This window comes from Microtus oregoni, unplaced genomic scaffold, assembly GCF_018167655.1.
Source record: "Microtus oregoni isolate MIOR12 unplaced genomic scaffold, Mior012 000008F_ref0000371, whole genome shotgun sequence".
Taxonomy (NCBI): Eukaryota; Metazoa; Chordata; class Mammalia; order Rodentia; family Cricetidae; genus Microtus; species Microtus oregoni.
Window position 1 is genome coordinate 36225575 of NW_024543067.1, and position 17758 is coordinate 36243332.

The 17758-nt window shown below is 38.6% G+C and overlaps 1 protein-coding gene across 1 annotated transcript; it reads left to right on the top strand.

Annotated features, from left to right (window-relative positions):
• Positions 1-15964: 15964 nt before the first annotated feature.
• Positions 15965-16918, top strand: LOC121451724 (olfactory receptor 7D4-like). Its single transcript, XM_041657454.1, has one exon. The coding sequence runs from the start codon at positions 15983-15985 to the stop codon at positions 16916-16918; it is 936 nt and encodes a 311-aa protein (XP_041513388.1). The 5' UTR covers positions 15965-15982.
• Positions 16919-17758: the final 840 nt, after the last annotated feature.

Sequence of the window (17758 nt, forward strand, 5' to 3'; positions counted from 1 at the left end):
ATGGATTAAAGACCTCAATATAAGTCTGACCACACTGAACCTGATAGAAGAGAAAGTGAGAAGTATTATTCAAAGCATGGGCACAGGAGAACACTTCCCAACCAGTCACACAGACAATGAGAGTAACAATAAATAAATGGGATCATTTGAAACTGAGAAGCTTCTGTAAAGCAAAGGACATGGTCAATAAAGCAAAATGACAGCATACAAATGGGAAAAGATCTTGAACAACCCCACATCACACAGAGGTCTGATCTCCAAAATATACAAAGAGCTCAAGAAATTGGTCATCAAAAGAATAAATAATCCAATGAAAAAATGGAGTACAGACCTAAACAGAGAACTCTCAACAGAGGAATCTAAAATGGCTGAAAGACACTTAAGAAAATGCTCTATATCCTTAGTCATCAGAGAAATGCAAATCAAAACAACTCTAAAATTCCATCTTATACCTGTAAGAATGGCCAAGATAAAAAACACTGATGACAAATTATGCGGAAGAGGTTTGGGGGAAAGGGGAACACTTCTGCATTGCTGGTGGGACTGCAAGCTGGTACATCCCCTTTGGATGTCAGTGTGGTGATTTCTCAGAAAATTAGGAAACAGCCTTCCTCAACACCAAGTAATACCACTTTGGGGTATATAGTCAAAGGAGGTTCAATCATGCCATAAGGACATGTGCTCAACTATGTTCATAGCAGCACTGTTTGTCATAGTATACTACTGCAGAAACACACTTAAAGACATACACCTATATAAAAAGAGTTCAAATGGAGTTGCCTTTAACATGGGAACAATACATTTCCCAAATACTATAGTTGTCAAATGAAAGAGCCCAGTACGAGAGGCTGGGGAGATGGTTCCACAGTAAAGAGCAGTTGTTACATTTGAAGAGAACCCAACTTGAAGCTACACTGATCTGAGGCTTTTTCCTTACTTGTTATCTTTATTGTATTAGAAGGTGTTTTGAATGCTGTCATGGAAAAGAGGCCAACAACAGCCTTATCCTTTTGGGAACCCTGTGAACAACAATGATGGTTGGTCTGGTCAGATATACCAATCTGTGCAATTGTGGCTTGAGTTTATGGAGTAAACAAATACTTTATGATTGGATTTAAGGCCTACTTCACCAAATAAAACTCATGCCTTGTACTGTTAACTGTGCTATTTTTGGCTATTCTAAGTCTTTTACTTGTCCTTATGAAGTTGACTACTGTTCTTTTTTTTATAGTCTTTTTTTTTATTGAGAAAAGAAGAAAAAAAACAAGTTTACACCTCCTCCCAGCCTCCCATTTCCCTCCCCCTCCTCCCACCCTACGCCCCCTCCTCCCACCTTTCTCCCCCTCCCCCCACTCCTTTCCCCCTCCCTCTCCAGTCCAAAGAGCAGTCAGGGTTTTCTGCCCTGTGGTAAGACCTAGGACCTCCCACCTCCGTCCATATCTAGGAAGGTGAACATCCAAACTGGCTAGGCTCCCACAAAGCCATCAAATTACGTAGGATCAAACCCCCGTGCCATTGTCCTTTGTGTCTCATCAGCCCTCATTGTTCGCCATGTTCAGAGAGTCCAGTTTTATCCCATGCTTTTTCAGTCACAGTCCAGCTGGTCTTGGTGAGCTCTCAATAGATCAGCTCCACTGTCTCAGTTAGTGGGTGCATCCCTCGTGGTCCCGACTTCTTTGCTCATGTTCTCCCTCCTTCTGCTCCTCATTGGGACCTTGGGAGCTCAATCCAGTGCTCCAGTGTGGGTCTCTGTCTCTATCTCCATCCATCACCAGATGAAGGTTCTATAACGATATGCAAGGTATTCGTCAGTATTGCTCTAGGATAGGGTCATTTCAGGTTCCCTATCCTCAACTGCCCAAGGAACTAAATGGGGACCTCGGCTTGGGCACCTGGGAGCCCCTCTAGGGTCAGGTCTCTTGCCAACCCTAAAGTGGCTCCCTTAACTAAGATTTGTGGTTCCGTGCTTCCCTGTCCAACCTTCCTTTATCCCAATCCTCCTGTTTTCCCAAGGCCCGACCTCCTTCCCTTAACTTTTCTCTCCCCATCTCCCCTTACCCCCATCCCACCCCACCCCCAAGATCCCAATTTTCTCCCTGGCAATTTTGTCTACTTCCCTTAGCCAAGAGGATAACTATATGTTTTTCCTTGGGTTCCCCTTCTTACTTAGCTTCTTTAGATTCACATATTGTAGACTCCGTGACCCTTATTTATGGCTAGAAACCAATTATGAGTGAGTACATCCCATGTTCATCTTTTTGGGTCTGGGATACCTCACTCAGGATAGTGTTTTCTATTTCCATCCATTTGCATGCAAAATTCGAGAAGTCATTGTTTTTTACCGGAGCTTAGTACTCTAATGTGTATATATTCCATACTTTCTTCATCCATTCTTCCATTGAAGGGCATCTAGGTTGTTTCCAGGTTCTGGCTATTACAAATAATACTGCTGTGAACATTGTTGAACAAATGCTTTTGTCATATGATAGGGCATCTCTTGGGTATATTCCCAAGAGTGGTATTGCTGGGTCCAGGGGTAGGTTGATGCCGAATTTCCTGAGAAACCGAAACACTGACTTCCACAGTGGTTGCACAAGATTGCATTCCCACCAGCAATGGATGAGGGTACCCCTTCCTCCACAGCCTCTCCAGCAAAGGTTATCGTTGGTGTTTTTGACTTTAGCCATTCTGACAGGTGAAAGATGATATCTCAAAGTTGTTTTGATTTGCATTTCCCTGATTGCTAAGGAAGTTGAGCATGACCTTAAGTGTCTTTTGGCCATTTGAACTTCTTCTGTTGAGAATTCTCTGTTCAGTTCAGTGCCCCATTTTTTAATTGGGTAAATTAGCATTTTAAAGTCTAGTTTCTTGAGTTCTCTATATATTTTGGAGATCAGACCTTTGTCTGTTGCGGGGTTGGTGAAAATCTTCTCCCAGTCAGTAGGTTGCCTTTGTGTCTTAGTGACAGTGTCCTTTGCTTTGCAGAAGCTTCTCAGTTTTAGTAGGTCCCATTTATTCAATGTTGCCCTTAATGTCTGTGCTTCTGGGGTTATACATAGGAAGCGATCTCCTGTGCCCATCTGTTGTAGGGTATTTCCCACTTTCTCTTCTATCAGGTTCAGTGTGTTCGGGCTGATATTGAGGTCTTTAATCCATTTGGACTTGAGTTTTGTGCACGGTGAAAGATGTGGGTCTATTTTCATTCTTCTACAGGTTGACATCCAGTTGTGCCAGCACCATTTGTTGAAGATGCTTTCTTTCTTCCATTGTATACTTTTAGCTCCTTTATCAAAAATGAGGTGTTCATAGGTTTGTGGGTTAAAATCTGGGTCTTCTATACGATTCCATTGGTCTACTTCTCTGTTTTTATGCCAGTACCACACTGTTTTCATTACTGTAGCTCTGTAATAGAGTTTGAAGTCAGGGATGGTAATGCCTCCAGAAGATCCTTTATTGTATAGGATTGTTTTGGCTATCCTGGGTTTTTTGTTTTTCCATATATAGTTGATTATTGTCCTCTCAAGATCTGTGAAGAATTTTGATGGGATCTTGATGGGGATTGCATTGAATCTATAAATTGCCTTAGGTAGAATTGCCATTTTTACTATGTTGATCCTCCCAATCCAAGAGCAAGGTAGATCCATCCATTTTTTGGTATCCTCTTCAATTTCTTTCTTCAATGCCTTAAAGTTCTTGTCAAATAGATCTCTCACTTCCTTGGTTAGATTTACCCCAAGATATTTTATGCTGTTTGTGGCTATCGTGAATGGTGAAGCTTCTCTGATTTCCCTCTCTGCTTCCCTATCCTTTGTGTATAAGAGGGCGACTGATTTTTTGGAGTTGATCTTGTATCCTGCCACATTACTAAAGCTGTTTATCAGCTGTAAAAGTTCTTTGGTGGAGTTTTGGGGGTCGCTTAAGTACACTATCATATCATCTGCGAATAACGAAAGTTTAACTTCTTCCTTTCCAATTCGAATCCCCTTGATCCCATTATGTTGTCTTATTGCTATTGCTAGAACTTCAAGTACTATATTGAAGAGGTATGGCGAGAGTGGACATCCTTGTCGTGTTCCTGATTTTAGCGGGATGGCTTTGAGTTTCTCTCCGTTTAATTTGATGTTAGCTGTCGGCTTGCTGTATATAGCTTTTATTATATTTAGGTATGACCCTTGTATCCCTAATCTCTCCAAGACTTTTAACATAAATGGATGTTGAATTTTGTCAAATGCTTTTTCAGCATCTAATGAGATGATCATATGGTTATTTTCTTTCAGTTTATTTATATGCTGGATTACATTGATAGATTTTCGTATGTTGAACCAGCCCTGCATCTCAGGAATGAAGCCTACTTGATCATAATGGATAATATTTCGGATGTGTTCTTGGATTCGGTTTGCCAGTATTTTGTTGAGGATTTTTGCGTCGATGTTCATGAGTGAGATTGGCCTGTAATTCTCTTTCCTGGTTGAGTCTTTGTGTGGTTTTGGTATCAGAGTAACTGTAGCTTCATAAAAGGAATTAGGTAATGACCCTTCTGTTTCTATATTGTGGAATACATTAAGGAGTATAGGTATTAGCTCTTCTTGGAAGTTCTGGTAGAATTCCGCATTGAAACCATCTGGTCCTGGGCTTTTTTTGGTAGGGAGGTTTCTGATAACAGCTTCTAATTCTTCGCGACCAACAGGTCTGTTTAGATTGTTCACCTGGTCCTGGTGTAAGTTTGGTATATGGTATTTATCTAAAAAAGTGTCCATTTCTTTTACATTTTCCAGTTTCGTGTTATACAGGCTTTTGTAATAAGATCTGATGATTCTCTGAATTTCCTCTGTGTCTGTGGTTATGTCCCCCTTTTCATTTCTGATCTTATTAATTTGCGTATTCTCTCTCTGCCGTTTGATTAGTTTGGATAGGGGTTTGTCAATCTTGTTGATTTTCTCCAGGAACCAGATTTTTGTTTCATTGATTCTTTGGATTGTTTTCTGTGTTTCTATTTTGTTGAATTCAGCCCTCAGTTTGATTATTTCCAATCTTCTACTCCTCCTAGGTGAGTCTGCTTCTTTTTTGCTAGAGCTTTCAGGTGGGCTGTTAAGTCTTCAATATGAGCTTTCTCTGTTTTTTTAAGTGGGCACTTAGTGCTATGAACTTTCCTCTTAGGACTGCTTTCATAGTGTCCCATAAGTTCGAGTATGTTGTTTCTTTATTTTCATTGAATTCAAGGAAGACTTTAATTTCTTTCTTTATTTCTTCCTTAATCCAGGTATGGTTCAGTAGTTGACTGTTCAGTTTCCATGAGTTTGTAGGCTTTCTGGGGGTAGCATTGTTGTTGAATTCTAACTTTAATCCATGGTGATCTGATAAGACGCAGGTGGTTACTAATTTTTTTTGTAACTGTGTAAGTTAGCTTTGCTACCGAGTATGTGGTCAATTTTCAAGAAGGTTCCATGAGCTGCAGAGAAGAAGGTATATTCTTTCCTCTTCGGGTGGAATAATCTATAGATGTCTGTTAAGTCCATTTGCTTCATTACCTCCATTAATTCTCTAATTTCTCTGTTAGGTTTCTGTTTGATTGACCTGTCCATTGGTGAGAGAGGAGTGTTGAAGTCTCCTACTATTAGTGTGTGTGGTTTGATGGCTGCCTTGAGTTTTAGTAATGTTTCTTTTACATACGTGGGCACTTTTATATTAGGGGCGTAGATATTCAGGATTGAGACTTCATCCTGATGAATTGTTCCTGTTATGAGTATAAAATGTCCCTCTCCATCTCTTCTGATTGATTTAAGTTTGAAGTCAACTTTGTTAGAAATTAGTATGGCCACACCTTCTTGTTTCTTAGGTCCATTTGCTTGGTAAGCCTTTTCCAAGCCCTTTACTCTGAGTAGGTGCCTGTCTTTCTGGTTGAGGTGTGTTTCTTGTAGACAGCAGAATGTTGGATCCTGTTTTCGTATCCAATCCCTTAGCCTGTGCCTTTTTATAGGTGAGTTGAGCCCATTGACATTAAGTGATATTAATGTCCAGTGGTTGTTAACTCCGGTCACTTTTTTAGTAGTAAGGTTTGTGTGTTTCCCTTCTTTGAGTTGTGCTGGTGAAAGGTCTCTAGATGACTGAGTTATTGTGGGCATTGTTGGACTCCTTGGTTAGTGATTTTCCTTCTATAATTTTCTGTAAGGCTGGATTTGTGGCTACGTATTGTTTGAATTTGTTTTTATCCTGGAAAATTTTGTTTTCTCCATTTATAGTGAACGAAAGCTTGGCTGGATATAGTAGTCTGGGCTTGCATCCATGATCTCTTAGTTTTTGCAGTACATCTATCCAGGACCTTCTGGCTTTCATGGTTTCCATAGAGAAGTCAGGTGTAAGTCTGATAGGTTTACCTTTATAAGTAACTTGGCCTTTTTCCTTTGCGGCTCTTAATATTCTTTCTTTATTCTGTGTATTTTGTGTTTTGATTATTATATGGCGAGGGGATGTTTTTTTTTTGATCCAGCCTATTTGGTGTTTTGTATGCTTCTTGAACCTACATAGGTACCTCTTTCTTCAGGTTGGGAAAGTTTTCTTCTATAATTTTATTAAGTATATTTTCTGTACCGTTGAGCTGCACTTCTTCTCCTTCTTCTACTCCAATTATTCTTAGGTTTGGTCTTTTTATTGTGTCCCAAATTTCCTGAATGTTTTGTGATGAGAATTTGTTGGTTTTGCTGTTTTCTTTGATCAGTGTGTTTATTTTTTCTATGGTATCTTCAGTGTCTGATATTCTCTCTTCTATCTCTTGTAATCTGTTGTTAGTACTTGTTTCTGTCATTCCTGTTCGTTTACCCAGATTTTCCATCTCCATTCTTCCCTCGGTTTGTGCTTTCTTCATTGCTTCCATTTCATTCTTCATGTCTTGAACCGCTTCCCTAACCTGTTTGATTGCTTTTTCTTGTTTCTCTTGGTTTTCTTGCGTGTTTTTGAGCGATTTATTCATTTCCTCTACCTTTTTGTTTGTAATCTCTAATTGTTTATGGCAGTTTTTCACCTCCTGTTTAAGGTCCTCTATTATTTTCATATAGTTCACTTTTGAGTCGATTTCTTCTATTTCTTCAGGAGTAGGGTGTACAATTCTTCTTATTTCGGGATCTCTGGTTTCTGGTGGTGTCATGTTGCCTTTCAGATTGTTGGAGGAATTCTTGTATTGGCGCCTTCCCATCTCTTCCTTCAAATGGAGCCAGGAGAGGCCTGGTCTCTTGGTCCAGACTTTGCTGTGATTGACTCTCAGGGTATATCTCTTCAGTGTAGAAGCAGGAACCGTTCCTGTCCAGATGGGATTCCTCCGCAAAGGTCCTGATGGGATTCCTTGGCAACTAAACAGGGCCGCTGGTAGCCCAATGATCCAGGGCCAACAGGATGAATGGAGCAAGTGGGGGGGGGTGGTATCCAGGAGCGCGCAGGAAGCCTGGCGCCAGAGCTGGAGGTGCCCGGCTCCCTTACAGGGGACCCTGAGGCCTGCCCGGTAGGCAGACACTCACCGCTCTGGGTGGGTCGCCTTAGTTTAGGAGATTGAAACTGTACTTGAGCACTGGTCCTAGCATACAGCAGGGCAGGGTTGGGGAGGGGTGCTGGGGGGGCTGGGTCGTGCGAAAGAAAGACAGCCCTGCAGAAGGAGCTGGGGGAGGGGGTTTGTGCTCTCTTCCAGGACAGGCTGCCCCTGGGTAGCACACACTCACCCGTCCTGATGGGATTCCTCAGCAACTAAACAGGGCCGCAGGTAGCCCAATGATCCAGGGCCAACAGGATGAATGGAGCAAGGGGGGGATGGTATCCAGGAACGCGCAGGAAGCCTGGTGCCGGAGCTGAAGGTGCCTGGCTCCCTTACAGGGGACCCTGAGGCCTGCCCGTTAGGCAGGCACTCACCACTCTGGGTGGGTCGCCTTAGTTTAGGAGCTTGAAACTGTACTTGAGCACTGGTCCTAGCATACAGCAGGGCAGGGTTGGGGAGGGGTGCTGGGGGGGCTAGGTCGTGCAAAAGAAAGACAGCCCTGCAGAAGGAGCTGGGGGAGGGGGTTTGTGCTCGACTACTGTTCTTTTGAGGTCTGTGAAGAATTTTGCTGTAAATTTGAAGCGCATTGAATTGAATATGTAGATTGCTTTTGGTAATATGACCACTTTTATTATGTTAATTTTGGTAGAGAATTAACATAATATCACCCAAGAACTTGGGATATATTGTCATTTTCAGGTATCTTCTTCAATTTTTTTCTTCAAAGATTTAAAGTGCTTGTCATACAGCTCCTTCACTTATTTGGTGTGAGTTACTCCAAAATATTTTATGCTATTTGTGGCTATTGTGAAGGGTGATGTTTCTCTGATTTCTTCCTCAGCCAATTTATCATCTATGTACAACAGGGCTACTGACTTGCTGTATATTGCTTTTATTATGTCTAGGTATGTTCCTTGTATCCCTGATCTCTCCAACCCTTTATTATGATGGGGTGTTGTATTTTCCCAAAGGTTTTAAACATCTAATAAGATCATCATATGGTTTTAATTTTTACTTCATTTATATGGTGGATTATATGACAGATTTTCATATGTTGAACCAACCCTGAATCTCTGGGATAAAGCCAACTTCAACATGGTTGATGATTTTTGTGATATGTTCATGGTTTCAATTTGCTGGTACTTTTACAGAGTATTTTTGTGTCAATGTCCATAAGTGAGATTGGTCTGTAATTCTCCTTTTTAGTAATGTCTTTATGTTGTTTGGATATTAGGGTAAATGTAGCCTCATAAAAAGAGTTTGGCAATGGTCCTTCTGTTTCTATTGATGGAACAATTTTAGGAGTATTGGTATTAATTCTTCTTTGAAAATATTGTAGAATTCTGAGCTGAAACCATCTAGCCCTGGCTTTTTTTTTTTTTTTTTTTTTTTTTTTTGGTTGAGAGTCTTTGGATGAATGTTTCTATTTCTTTAGCAGTTATTGGTCTACTTAATTTGCTTATCTGGTCTTGATTTAATTTTGGTAAGTGATATTTATCTAGAAAGTTGTCAATTTCTTTTAAGTTTTCCATTTTTGTGGAGTATGGGTTTTTTGAAATCTGACCTAATGGTTTTCTGGATTTCCTCTGTATCTGTTCTTATGTCCCCCTTTTAATTTCTGATTTTTTTTTTTAAATTTGGATATTCTGTTTCTACCTTTTGGTTAGTTGGATAAAGATTTTTCTGTTCTGTTGATTTTCTCAAAAAAATCAACTCTTTGTCTCATTGATTTTTTTATATAGTTTTCTTTGTTTCTATTTTGTTGATTTCAGCTCTTGATTTAATTATTTCTGCCATCTGTTTATCCTGGGTAAGTTTGCTTCTTTTTGTTCTAGAGTTTTCAAATGTCTGTTAATTCACTAGTGTAAAATTTTTCCAGCTTCTTTATGTAGGCATTTAGTGCTGTGAAATTTCCTCTTATTGTGTCCCATAAATTTGGGTATGTGGTGTGGCCATTTTTATTGAATTTTAGGAAGTCTTTAATTTCTTCTTTTATTTTATCCTTGACCCACTGATGTTTCAGGTGAGCATTGTTTAACTTCCATGTGTTTATGGGCTTTCAAGAATTAGTGTTGCTGTTGAATTCTAATTTTAAACCATGGTCCTCCAATCATTGTCCTAAGCACATAGTCATGTTAGATTTCAAAATCAACAATCTCTCATTCAGAAAGTCCATTGATGAGATCACTCACAAACAGGAAAAATCATCTTGTAGAATGTGGGTTGCCTAGACAAACCATGAGGAATTTGCAAGATCATATTACAAAATGAGAAGTAAGATAATTACCAATCAGATCACAATTTTACTAAGTTTATTTCATAGAAATACAAAATAAGGTTCTTATTTAGCTAAATCTAAGCCAGTGGAAGGGGATGTCAAAATATACAAAATTCTAATTACATATTAACGAATTTCATGAGTATTTTGAAAAATTCTAAGTGTGTTTTAAGTGTCTTATCACAAAATTAATAACTATATGAGGCAGCATATGTGTTACATTTCTGTATTTATCAATTCATGAAATGTAGTGTTACATAACAATCTTGCATGCATTAACCACATATAATTGTATCTTTTAATTTGAACTTTTTAATATAAAAATTACAAAGAAAAATAAGAACTTCTTTTTATTTTATTTATTTTTATTGTGCTCTACATTTTTTCTGCTCTCCTCCCTGCCTCCCCCAACCCTTTCAACCCTTTCTTATGGTGCCCATGCTCCCAATGTACTCAGGAGATCTTGTCTTTTTCACCTTCTCATGTAGATTAGATCTATGTATGTCTCTCTTAGGGTCCTCATTGTTGTCTAAGTTCTCTGGGGTTGTGATTTGTAAACTGATTTTCTTTGCTTTATGTTTAAAAAACACTTATGCATAAGTACATGTCATAACTGTCCCTCTGGGTCTGGGTTACCTCTCTCCAAATGATCTTTTCTAGCTCCATCCATTTCCCTACAAAATTTAAGATGTCATTATTTTTTTCTGCTGTGTAGTACTCCATTGTGTAAATGTACAGCATTTTCCTTATCCATTTTTTGGTTGAGGGACATTTAAGTTGTTTCCAGGTTCTGGCTGTGACAAACGATGCTACTATGAACATAGTTGAGCACATGTCCTTGTGGCATGATTGAGCATCCTTTGGATATATACCCAAAAGTGGTAATACTCAGTCTTGAGGAAGGCTGTTTCCTAATTCTCTAAGAAATTGCCATGCTGACATTCAAAGGGGGCTGTACCAGCTTGCACTCCCACCAGCAATGCAAGAATGTTCCCTTTACCCCACAACCTCTCCAGCATAAGCTGTCATCAGTAACATAACATTGTGGATAAACAAAAATCAATTCCATATACCCAGATATCAAAGAGAGATCATCTCTAGGATCCTCATACAAATTAATACTCTGATAGGAGACTCCTTGTAACTTTTGAAATAACCTTTCCTCAGAAGAAATGTTTATGCCTCCTGGTTAATGTCCAACTGAATATAAAATCAACTAAAAATTTTCCTCTCTGCAATTTTCTTTTTTTTTCCCCTCAGGGAAAACTAAAGTGTTGGGACCTGGAAAAGAAATAGAACAATTTATTTATTTAATGAGGAGCTCTGGTAATTAAGTGATTTAAATGATAGAAGCTTCAACCATGTCATTGTCCTTCATCTACAATTACATTATTCTAGACTCTTAATAATCCATGTGTGGATTGGAACACGTTATGGAAATAGAAAAAAATTAGTGACAGACATATGAGAGAATCTGTATATCTTGGTCAAGATAGTGGATTTAGAGGTAGACAGTAGCACTAGTGATACTAAAAAAAAAATTAGCTTTGTCTATGGAATAATAATAATGAGAATGCAACAGCTTTTTCTCTGGAAGTGAACTCTGTATTTTGAAATAACACTAGTTTTCACAGTTTTGGTTCTTTCTCTGTTCCTACTCTATTTCTTTATCTCACTCTTTGGAATCTGGAGCCTCATATAAAGAAAAGTAATTTTTGTCCAGAAGTTGACTAACACAAAATTATACTAGGTATGAGTGTGTGTGTACTTTTTGTCTTTTTGTTTTTGGGGGGAATTTTCTGTTTGTTTGGTTTGATCCTACTGACTTTCTGTTTTTCAATTTCTCTGTTTTGATTGTGGCTTTGGATTTTATTTGGTTTGGGAGAGATTTTGAGAGAGAGAAAGAAACTAAACATGAAGTTGAATTTACAAGGAAGTGAGGAGGATCTGGGAGAAGTGGTAAAAGATGTTAAAAGCTACAGGCAATCAAGGAATTCTGAAATCAGAAGAAATAGTCTTCCTCAGGGACGAACACTCAAATTGGCTATCCAACACCGAATAATCAGTCCTGAAAACATACATACAAGTAATAGTACATAGACTGAATAGATTGTATTTATACATTTAGAAACGTCTCTCTGTGTGTGTGTGTAAAACAATAATTAGTGAAAAAAGAATAAGGAGTGTTACATAGGAGGGTTTAAAGGAAAGAAAATGATGGGATAAATGATGTAATTATGCTATAATGTCAAAAGATAAAGTAAATAATTTAAACATAAAAATTCCACAACTTTACTTAAAAAATAGAATTTTGTATAGTCTCCAGTTCTTCAACATTTCTTCCCATGTGCTCTCCTTCCAGACATTCTGCATCCAATTATTTATTCATTAACAACTCATCAAAATTTCTTATGCACCAGGTATTGTCAATTATATCGTACTTAATTTTTCTGTTCTGTTACCTATTTTTTCCTGATTACTTGAATTTCAATATCACCTGTTACTTTTAGTTGTAATTAGTGTTTTACATTTCTATTTCAACTAACATTTGCTTATAATTAATTATGAGGCTCAACATTCAGTGACATTCCCTTTGTCATATAAGTTGTCTAATCCCTTTCTTTTAAAATAATCCTTTAAGTGTTCAGAAAAATAGGATGGAGATTGGGGGAGAATAAATTAACATGCTAATGGATTTGCGGCAGATATGCTAGCGTGTTAATATCTTCCAGACTGTGGTTTGAAAATAATCATTAGTTATTGGATTAGGAAATTGTACTCTAACAATGAGTATGGCTGTAAACTTTTTCAACCACATTTTCTTTCGCAATTGTTGTTATAACAAATTGCTATGGAAACTCTGTTGACTAACATCCTTATGTTAATTGGACTAACATTTCTAAAATTGCTATTAACTTCTCATCGTGTCCTTATTTTAAAATTTGACAGGAATATAGTTTATACTACCCAGTTTGTATCTGTATTGAGGGATAGTCATGATGAGGTTGGATTCTAATTTTTGTTACATAATTGACATTAGGTGCACATCATTACTATGATTTCAAAAATTTTATTTGTTTAGCATTTACATTTCAGGATACATTTGAGTCTTTGGAAAGGTAAATGATGAGAGAAAACTGTCATAAATTCTGAACAAAAGGTGAATTTGAATCTACCAGTTTGATGATGACATTAAGGAAGAATAAATGGATGTCTTTACTTTGCGTCATGCATTGTATTCTTCTTGACTCTGCCATCTGCTCTTCATCTCTTCATCAGTCACTTCCTGGAATCTGATACAACAAATGCCTGTACCCTTCTCTCTGCTGTGAATGTTTCTTTGTTCCTTACTTCTTCTCTCTGCTGAAACATTTGTATTTAAGATAAACCTTTCCTACCCACTTTTATGCAATAACTTATTATTCAATATCGATTTATCACTTAGATAAACTTAAGTAGATATTGATAATAGTGACTTATATCATGAAAATGTTTACTTTCAATAATCATATTTATTATCTTAATATTTTAAAATAATTTACTTTAGAAATCTTGGTTGATTTAATCAAATACTTGTTTTATCCCTTGATTGTACTAACTTAAAAAAAACTGCCTATCATGGACATGACAATGTGAGCATACCCTCTCATATATATATATTATATTATATTATATTTCATTTTAATTCAATGGTCCTATATTATTTTTTCCTTTTTTCTTCTTCTTTTAATTAAATTTATTCATTTATTTTGCGTCCCTACCAGAATTTCCTCTCCCTACTCTCCTCCCATTATCTCCCCCCATTTCCCCTCTGCCCCAACCAGTCCACTCCTCTGTTTCTGTTCAGAAAGGGCCAGACCTCCCATGGGTGTCAACAAAGCATGGCTTATCAAACTGAGGTAAGATAAAGATCCTCATCTTATATTAAGTCTTTGTTAGGCAGCCCAGTTTTAGGAATAGGTTCCCAAAAGCTTGCCAAAGCATCAGGGACATGCCCCACTTCCATTTCGAGGGGTTCCAAAAGTAGATCAAGCTATACTACTGTTACACACATGTAGAGTGCCTAAGTAAGTCCCAAGCAGGCTCCTTTACTGTTGGTCCAATATCTGTGAGCTCCCCTGAACCCAGGTTAGTTGTCTCTGTGGGTTCCCTTGTGACAACTTTCATCACCCCCAGGCTTGTATAATTCTTCCTCCCTCTCTTCCATGCAGCCCACATTACTTTTTATATATCTTGGAAGAACACACATTGACATTCTCTTACTAAAAGAACATAGGTTCACTGATCAAAAAAGTTGCACCCATTCAAAATAATGGTGTATTTTATTTTTTTTTATTTTTTTTATTGAGAAAAGGAGAAAAAAAAAACAAGTTTCCACCTCCTCCCAGCCGCCCATTTCCCTCCCCCTCCTCCCACCCTACGCCCCCTCCTCCCACCTTTCTCCCCCTCCCCCCACTCCTTTCCCCCTCCCTCTCCAGTCCAAAGAGCAGTCAGGGTTTTCTGCCCTGTGGTAAGACCTAGGACCTCCCCCCTCCATCCATATCTAGGAAGGTGAACATCCAAACTGGCTAGGCTTCCACAAAGCCATCACATTACGTAGGATCAAACCCCCGTGCCATTGTCCTTTGTGTCTCATCAGCCCTCATTGTTCGCCATGTTCAGAGAGTCCGTTGTATTCCATGCTTTTTCAGTCACAGTCCAGCTGGTCTTGGTGAGCTCCCAATAGATCAGCTCCACTGTCTCAGTGGGTGGGTGCATCCCTCGTGGTCCCGACTTCTTTGCTCATGTTCTCCCTCCTTCTGCTCCTCATTGGGACCTTGGGAGCTCAGTCCAGTGCTCCAGTGTGGGTCTCTGTCTCTATCTCCATCCATCACCAGATGAAGGTTCTATGATGATATGCAAGATATTCGTCAGTATTGCTCTAGGATAGGGTCATTTCAGGTTCCCTATCCTCAACTGCCCAAGGAACTAACTGGGGACCTCGGCTTGGGCACCTGGGAGCCCCTCTAGGGTCAGGTCTCTTGCCAACCCTAAAGTGGCTCCCTTAACTAAGAATTGTGGTTCCGTGCTCCCCTCTCCAACCTTCCTTTAATGGTTGTATTTTATAACCATCAGAATTCCATCTTTTGAGCCGGGCGGTGGTGGCACACGCCTTTAATCCCAGCACTAGGGAGGCAGAGGCAGGCGGATCTCTGTGAGTTTGAGACCAGCCTGGTCTACAAGAGCTAGTTCCAGGACAGGCTCCAAAACCACAGAGAAGCCCTGTCTCGAAAAACCAAAAAAAAAAAAAAAAAAAAAAAAGAATTCCATCTTTTATGGATGTTCAAGTTTAAACAGATATTGCTAAATAGCCCTGTAGTACAGAATTATTGCATCCTCAGAAGAAAAGTTAATATTTTTTGAATGTCAACTGCATATGACAATAGAACAAATAAATTGTAACCTCATTTAATTTCTTCTTTCAGTCTTATGTAGTAAATATCAAGATGTAAAAGTATTTGTAGCTAAGTGGGTTTAAATAACTGTCTCAGAATCACATAAATGGTAATTTGGTAAACTAAAATATTGTTCCTAGATATTTGAGCTGAGAATTCAGTTTTTTAAACCAAGCTCCATTCTGACATTTGAAAGAATTATATATATAAAATACATATCATAAAAGAGAATAATAATAGCAATGACATATCATTTGTTGATATTCTTACTATAGATAGTCATTTTAAAATCTGAAATAAATCTAATAGGACTAATATTTATAAAGGAAATAGTATTTGCTCGTTATTAAAATACAAATAATTATAAATTTAAAAAATAAATATTGATTGGGTTAAAATGCATATTTTATTTATTACAGGACTTTAGAAACAAGGAAATTCTATGGTCATTCTGGAACAAATGTCTTGTGACCATTCTACAGTTAATACATATTGATAAGCCAAGAGGGAGTTTAAATAATTGAGTGGTTTTATAATGAAAGTTTTCTGATAAACTAAAATTTTTGAAGCATTATAAACATTTAAAGTGAAATGAGATTGTTATTCACTAAGGACATCATGGTGATGGGAAGGATGCTGAAGGCTTAAGAACAACCATCCAAAGATGAGAGTGTAAAGTCATGTGGGACTGATGGCAATGTGGATGATTTCTGAACATTTGCCTGTTTGTCAAAAAGAAAACCCTCAGGAATGGGAAAAGAAAACCACACAGATGTATTACAATTCCTCCTACTGGGCCTCTCAGGTGATCCCAAATTGCAGCCTATTCTCTTTGGCATCTTTTTCTTTATGTATCTAGTCACAGTGCTTGGGAACCTGCTCATCATCCTGGCCGTCAGCTCTGACTCCCACCTCCACACTCCCATGTACTTCTTCCTTACCAACCTATCCTTTGTTGACATCTGTTTTACCTCTACCACTATCCCAAAGATGCTGGTGAGCATCCAAACAAAGAACAGAAATATCACCTACATACAGTGCCTCACTCAAGTATATTTTTTTATGGTTTTTGCAGGAATGGATAATTTCCTACTTACTGTAATGGCCTTTGACCGATTTGTAGCCATCTGTCACCCTTTAAACTACACAGTCATCATGAACCCTCACTTTTGTGGCTTCCTTGTTCTGATGTGCTGGATCATCATTTTACCAGTTTCCATGCTTCATAGCCTACTAATGAAGCAACTGACCTTCTCCATGGGTACAGAAATCCCACATTTCTTCTGTGAATTAGCTCAGGTTCTTAGGGTAGCAAGCTCTGATACTCTCATCAATAATATCTTGTTGTATATAGGTACTGCCTTATTCTGCGTGTTTCCTGTCACTGGCATCATCTTTTCTTATTCTCATATTGTCTCTGCCTTATTGAAGATGTCTTCTGCAATAAGCAAGTCTAAAGCCTTTTCAACCTGTGGGTCTCACCTCTGTGTGGTCTGCTTATTTTATGGAACAGCACTTGGGGTTTACCTCAGTTCTGCTGGGACCCATTCTTCTCAAGGAAGTATTGTAGCCTCAGTAATGTACACTGTGGTCACCCCCATGCTCAACCCCTTCATCTACAGCCTGAGGAACAAAGATGTGATGGGGGCTCTGGTAAGACTCCTTAGAGCAGTTTCTTGTCCCTAACAAACCAATGACCAAATAAATATGTAAGCATTGTAGGTTCTGAGACAAATGTTGTTGATTTTAATATCCTATTTATATGCTAAAAATGCTTTTTTTATTTCATGTTCACAAAGCACCATTTCTTTTTTGATTCATGTGTGTTTCCCTCGGTTGCTTCCATACTCATTCATCTTTTTTAGAAAGTCTTCAAAATTTTTAACTTGGTTAAAGGTAGTACAGTTTTTTGTCTGTTTCATTTTGTTTTTGTTATAAAAACTCTCATTGATTTTAAATTGAGAACTTGTAGAATTGCTCAAAAACCTGAGTTCAATACGTAGGACTGATGTGGGAGTGTCATATATCAATCTGTTGATTTCATTGGTTAAGCAATAAACAAACTGCTTGGGCTCATAGCTTAGAACATAGGTGGGTGGAGTAAACAGAACAGAATGCTGGGAGGAAGAAGAAGTGAGCTCAGAGACTCGACAACTCTCCTCTTGGGAGCAGATGCCTCAGGAGAGACACCATGCTCCCGGCTCCTGGGCAGACACACGCCATGAAGCTCTGACCCAGGATGGACGTAGGCTAGAATCTTCCCGGTAAGACCGGTGCTCACAGATTATTAGAGATGGGTTGATCCGGATATCAGAATTAGCCAGTAAGGGCTAGAGCTAAAGGGCCAAGCAGTGTTTAAATGAATACAGTGTCCGTGTAATTATTTCTTGTAAAGCTAGCCGTGCGGGTGGCCGGGTGCCAGGGATGCAGCCCCGCCACTAATATTACTACATAGGACCTATATAAATGAATAGTTCAAGCTACCCCAAGTTATTCTGTGATCTGCACACTTTTGCCATCACACAT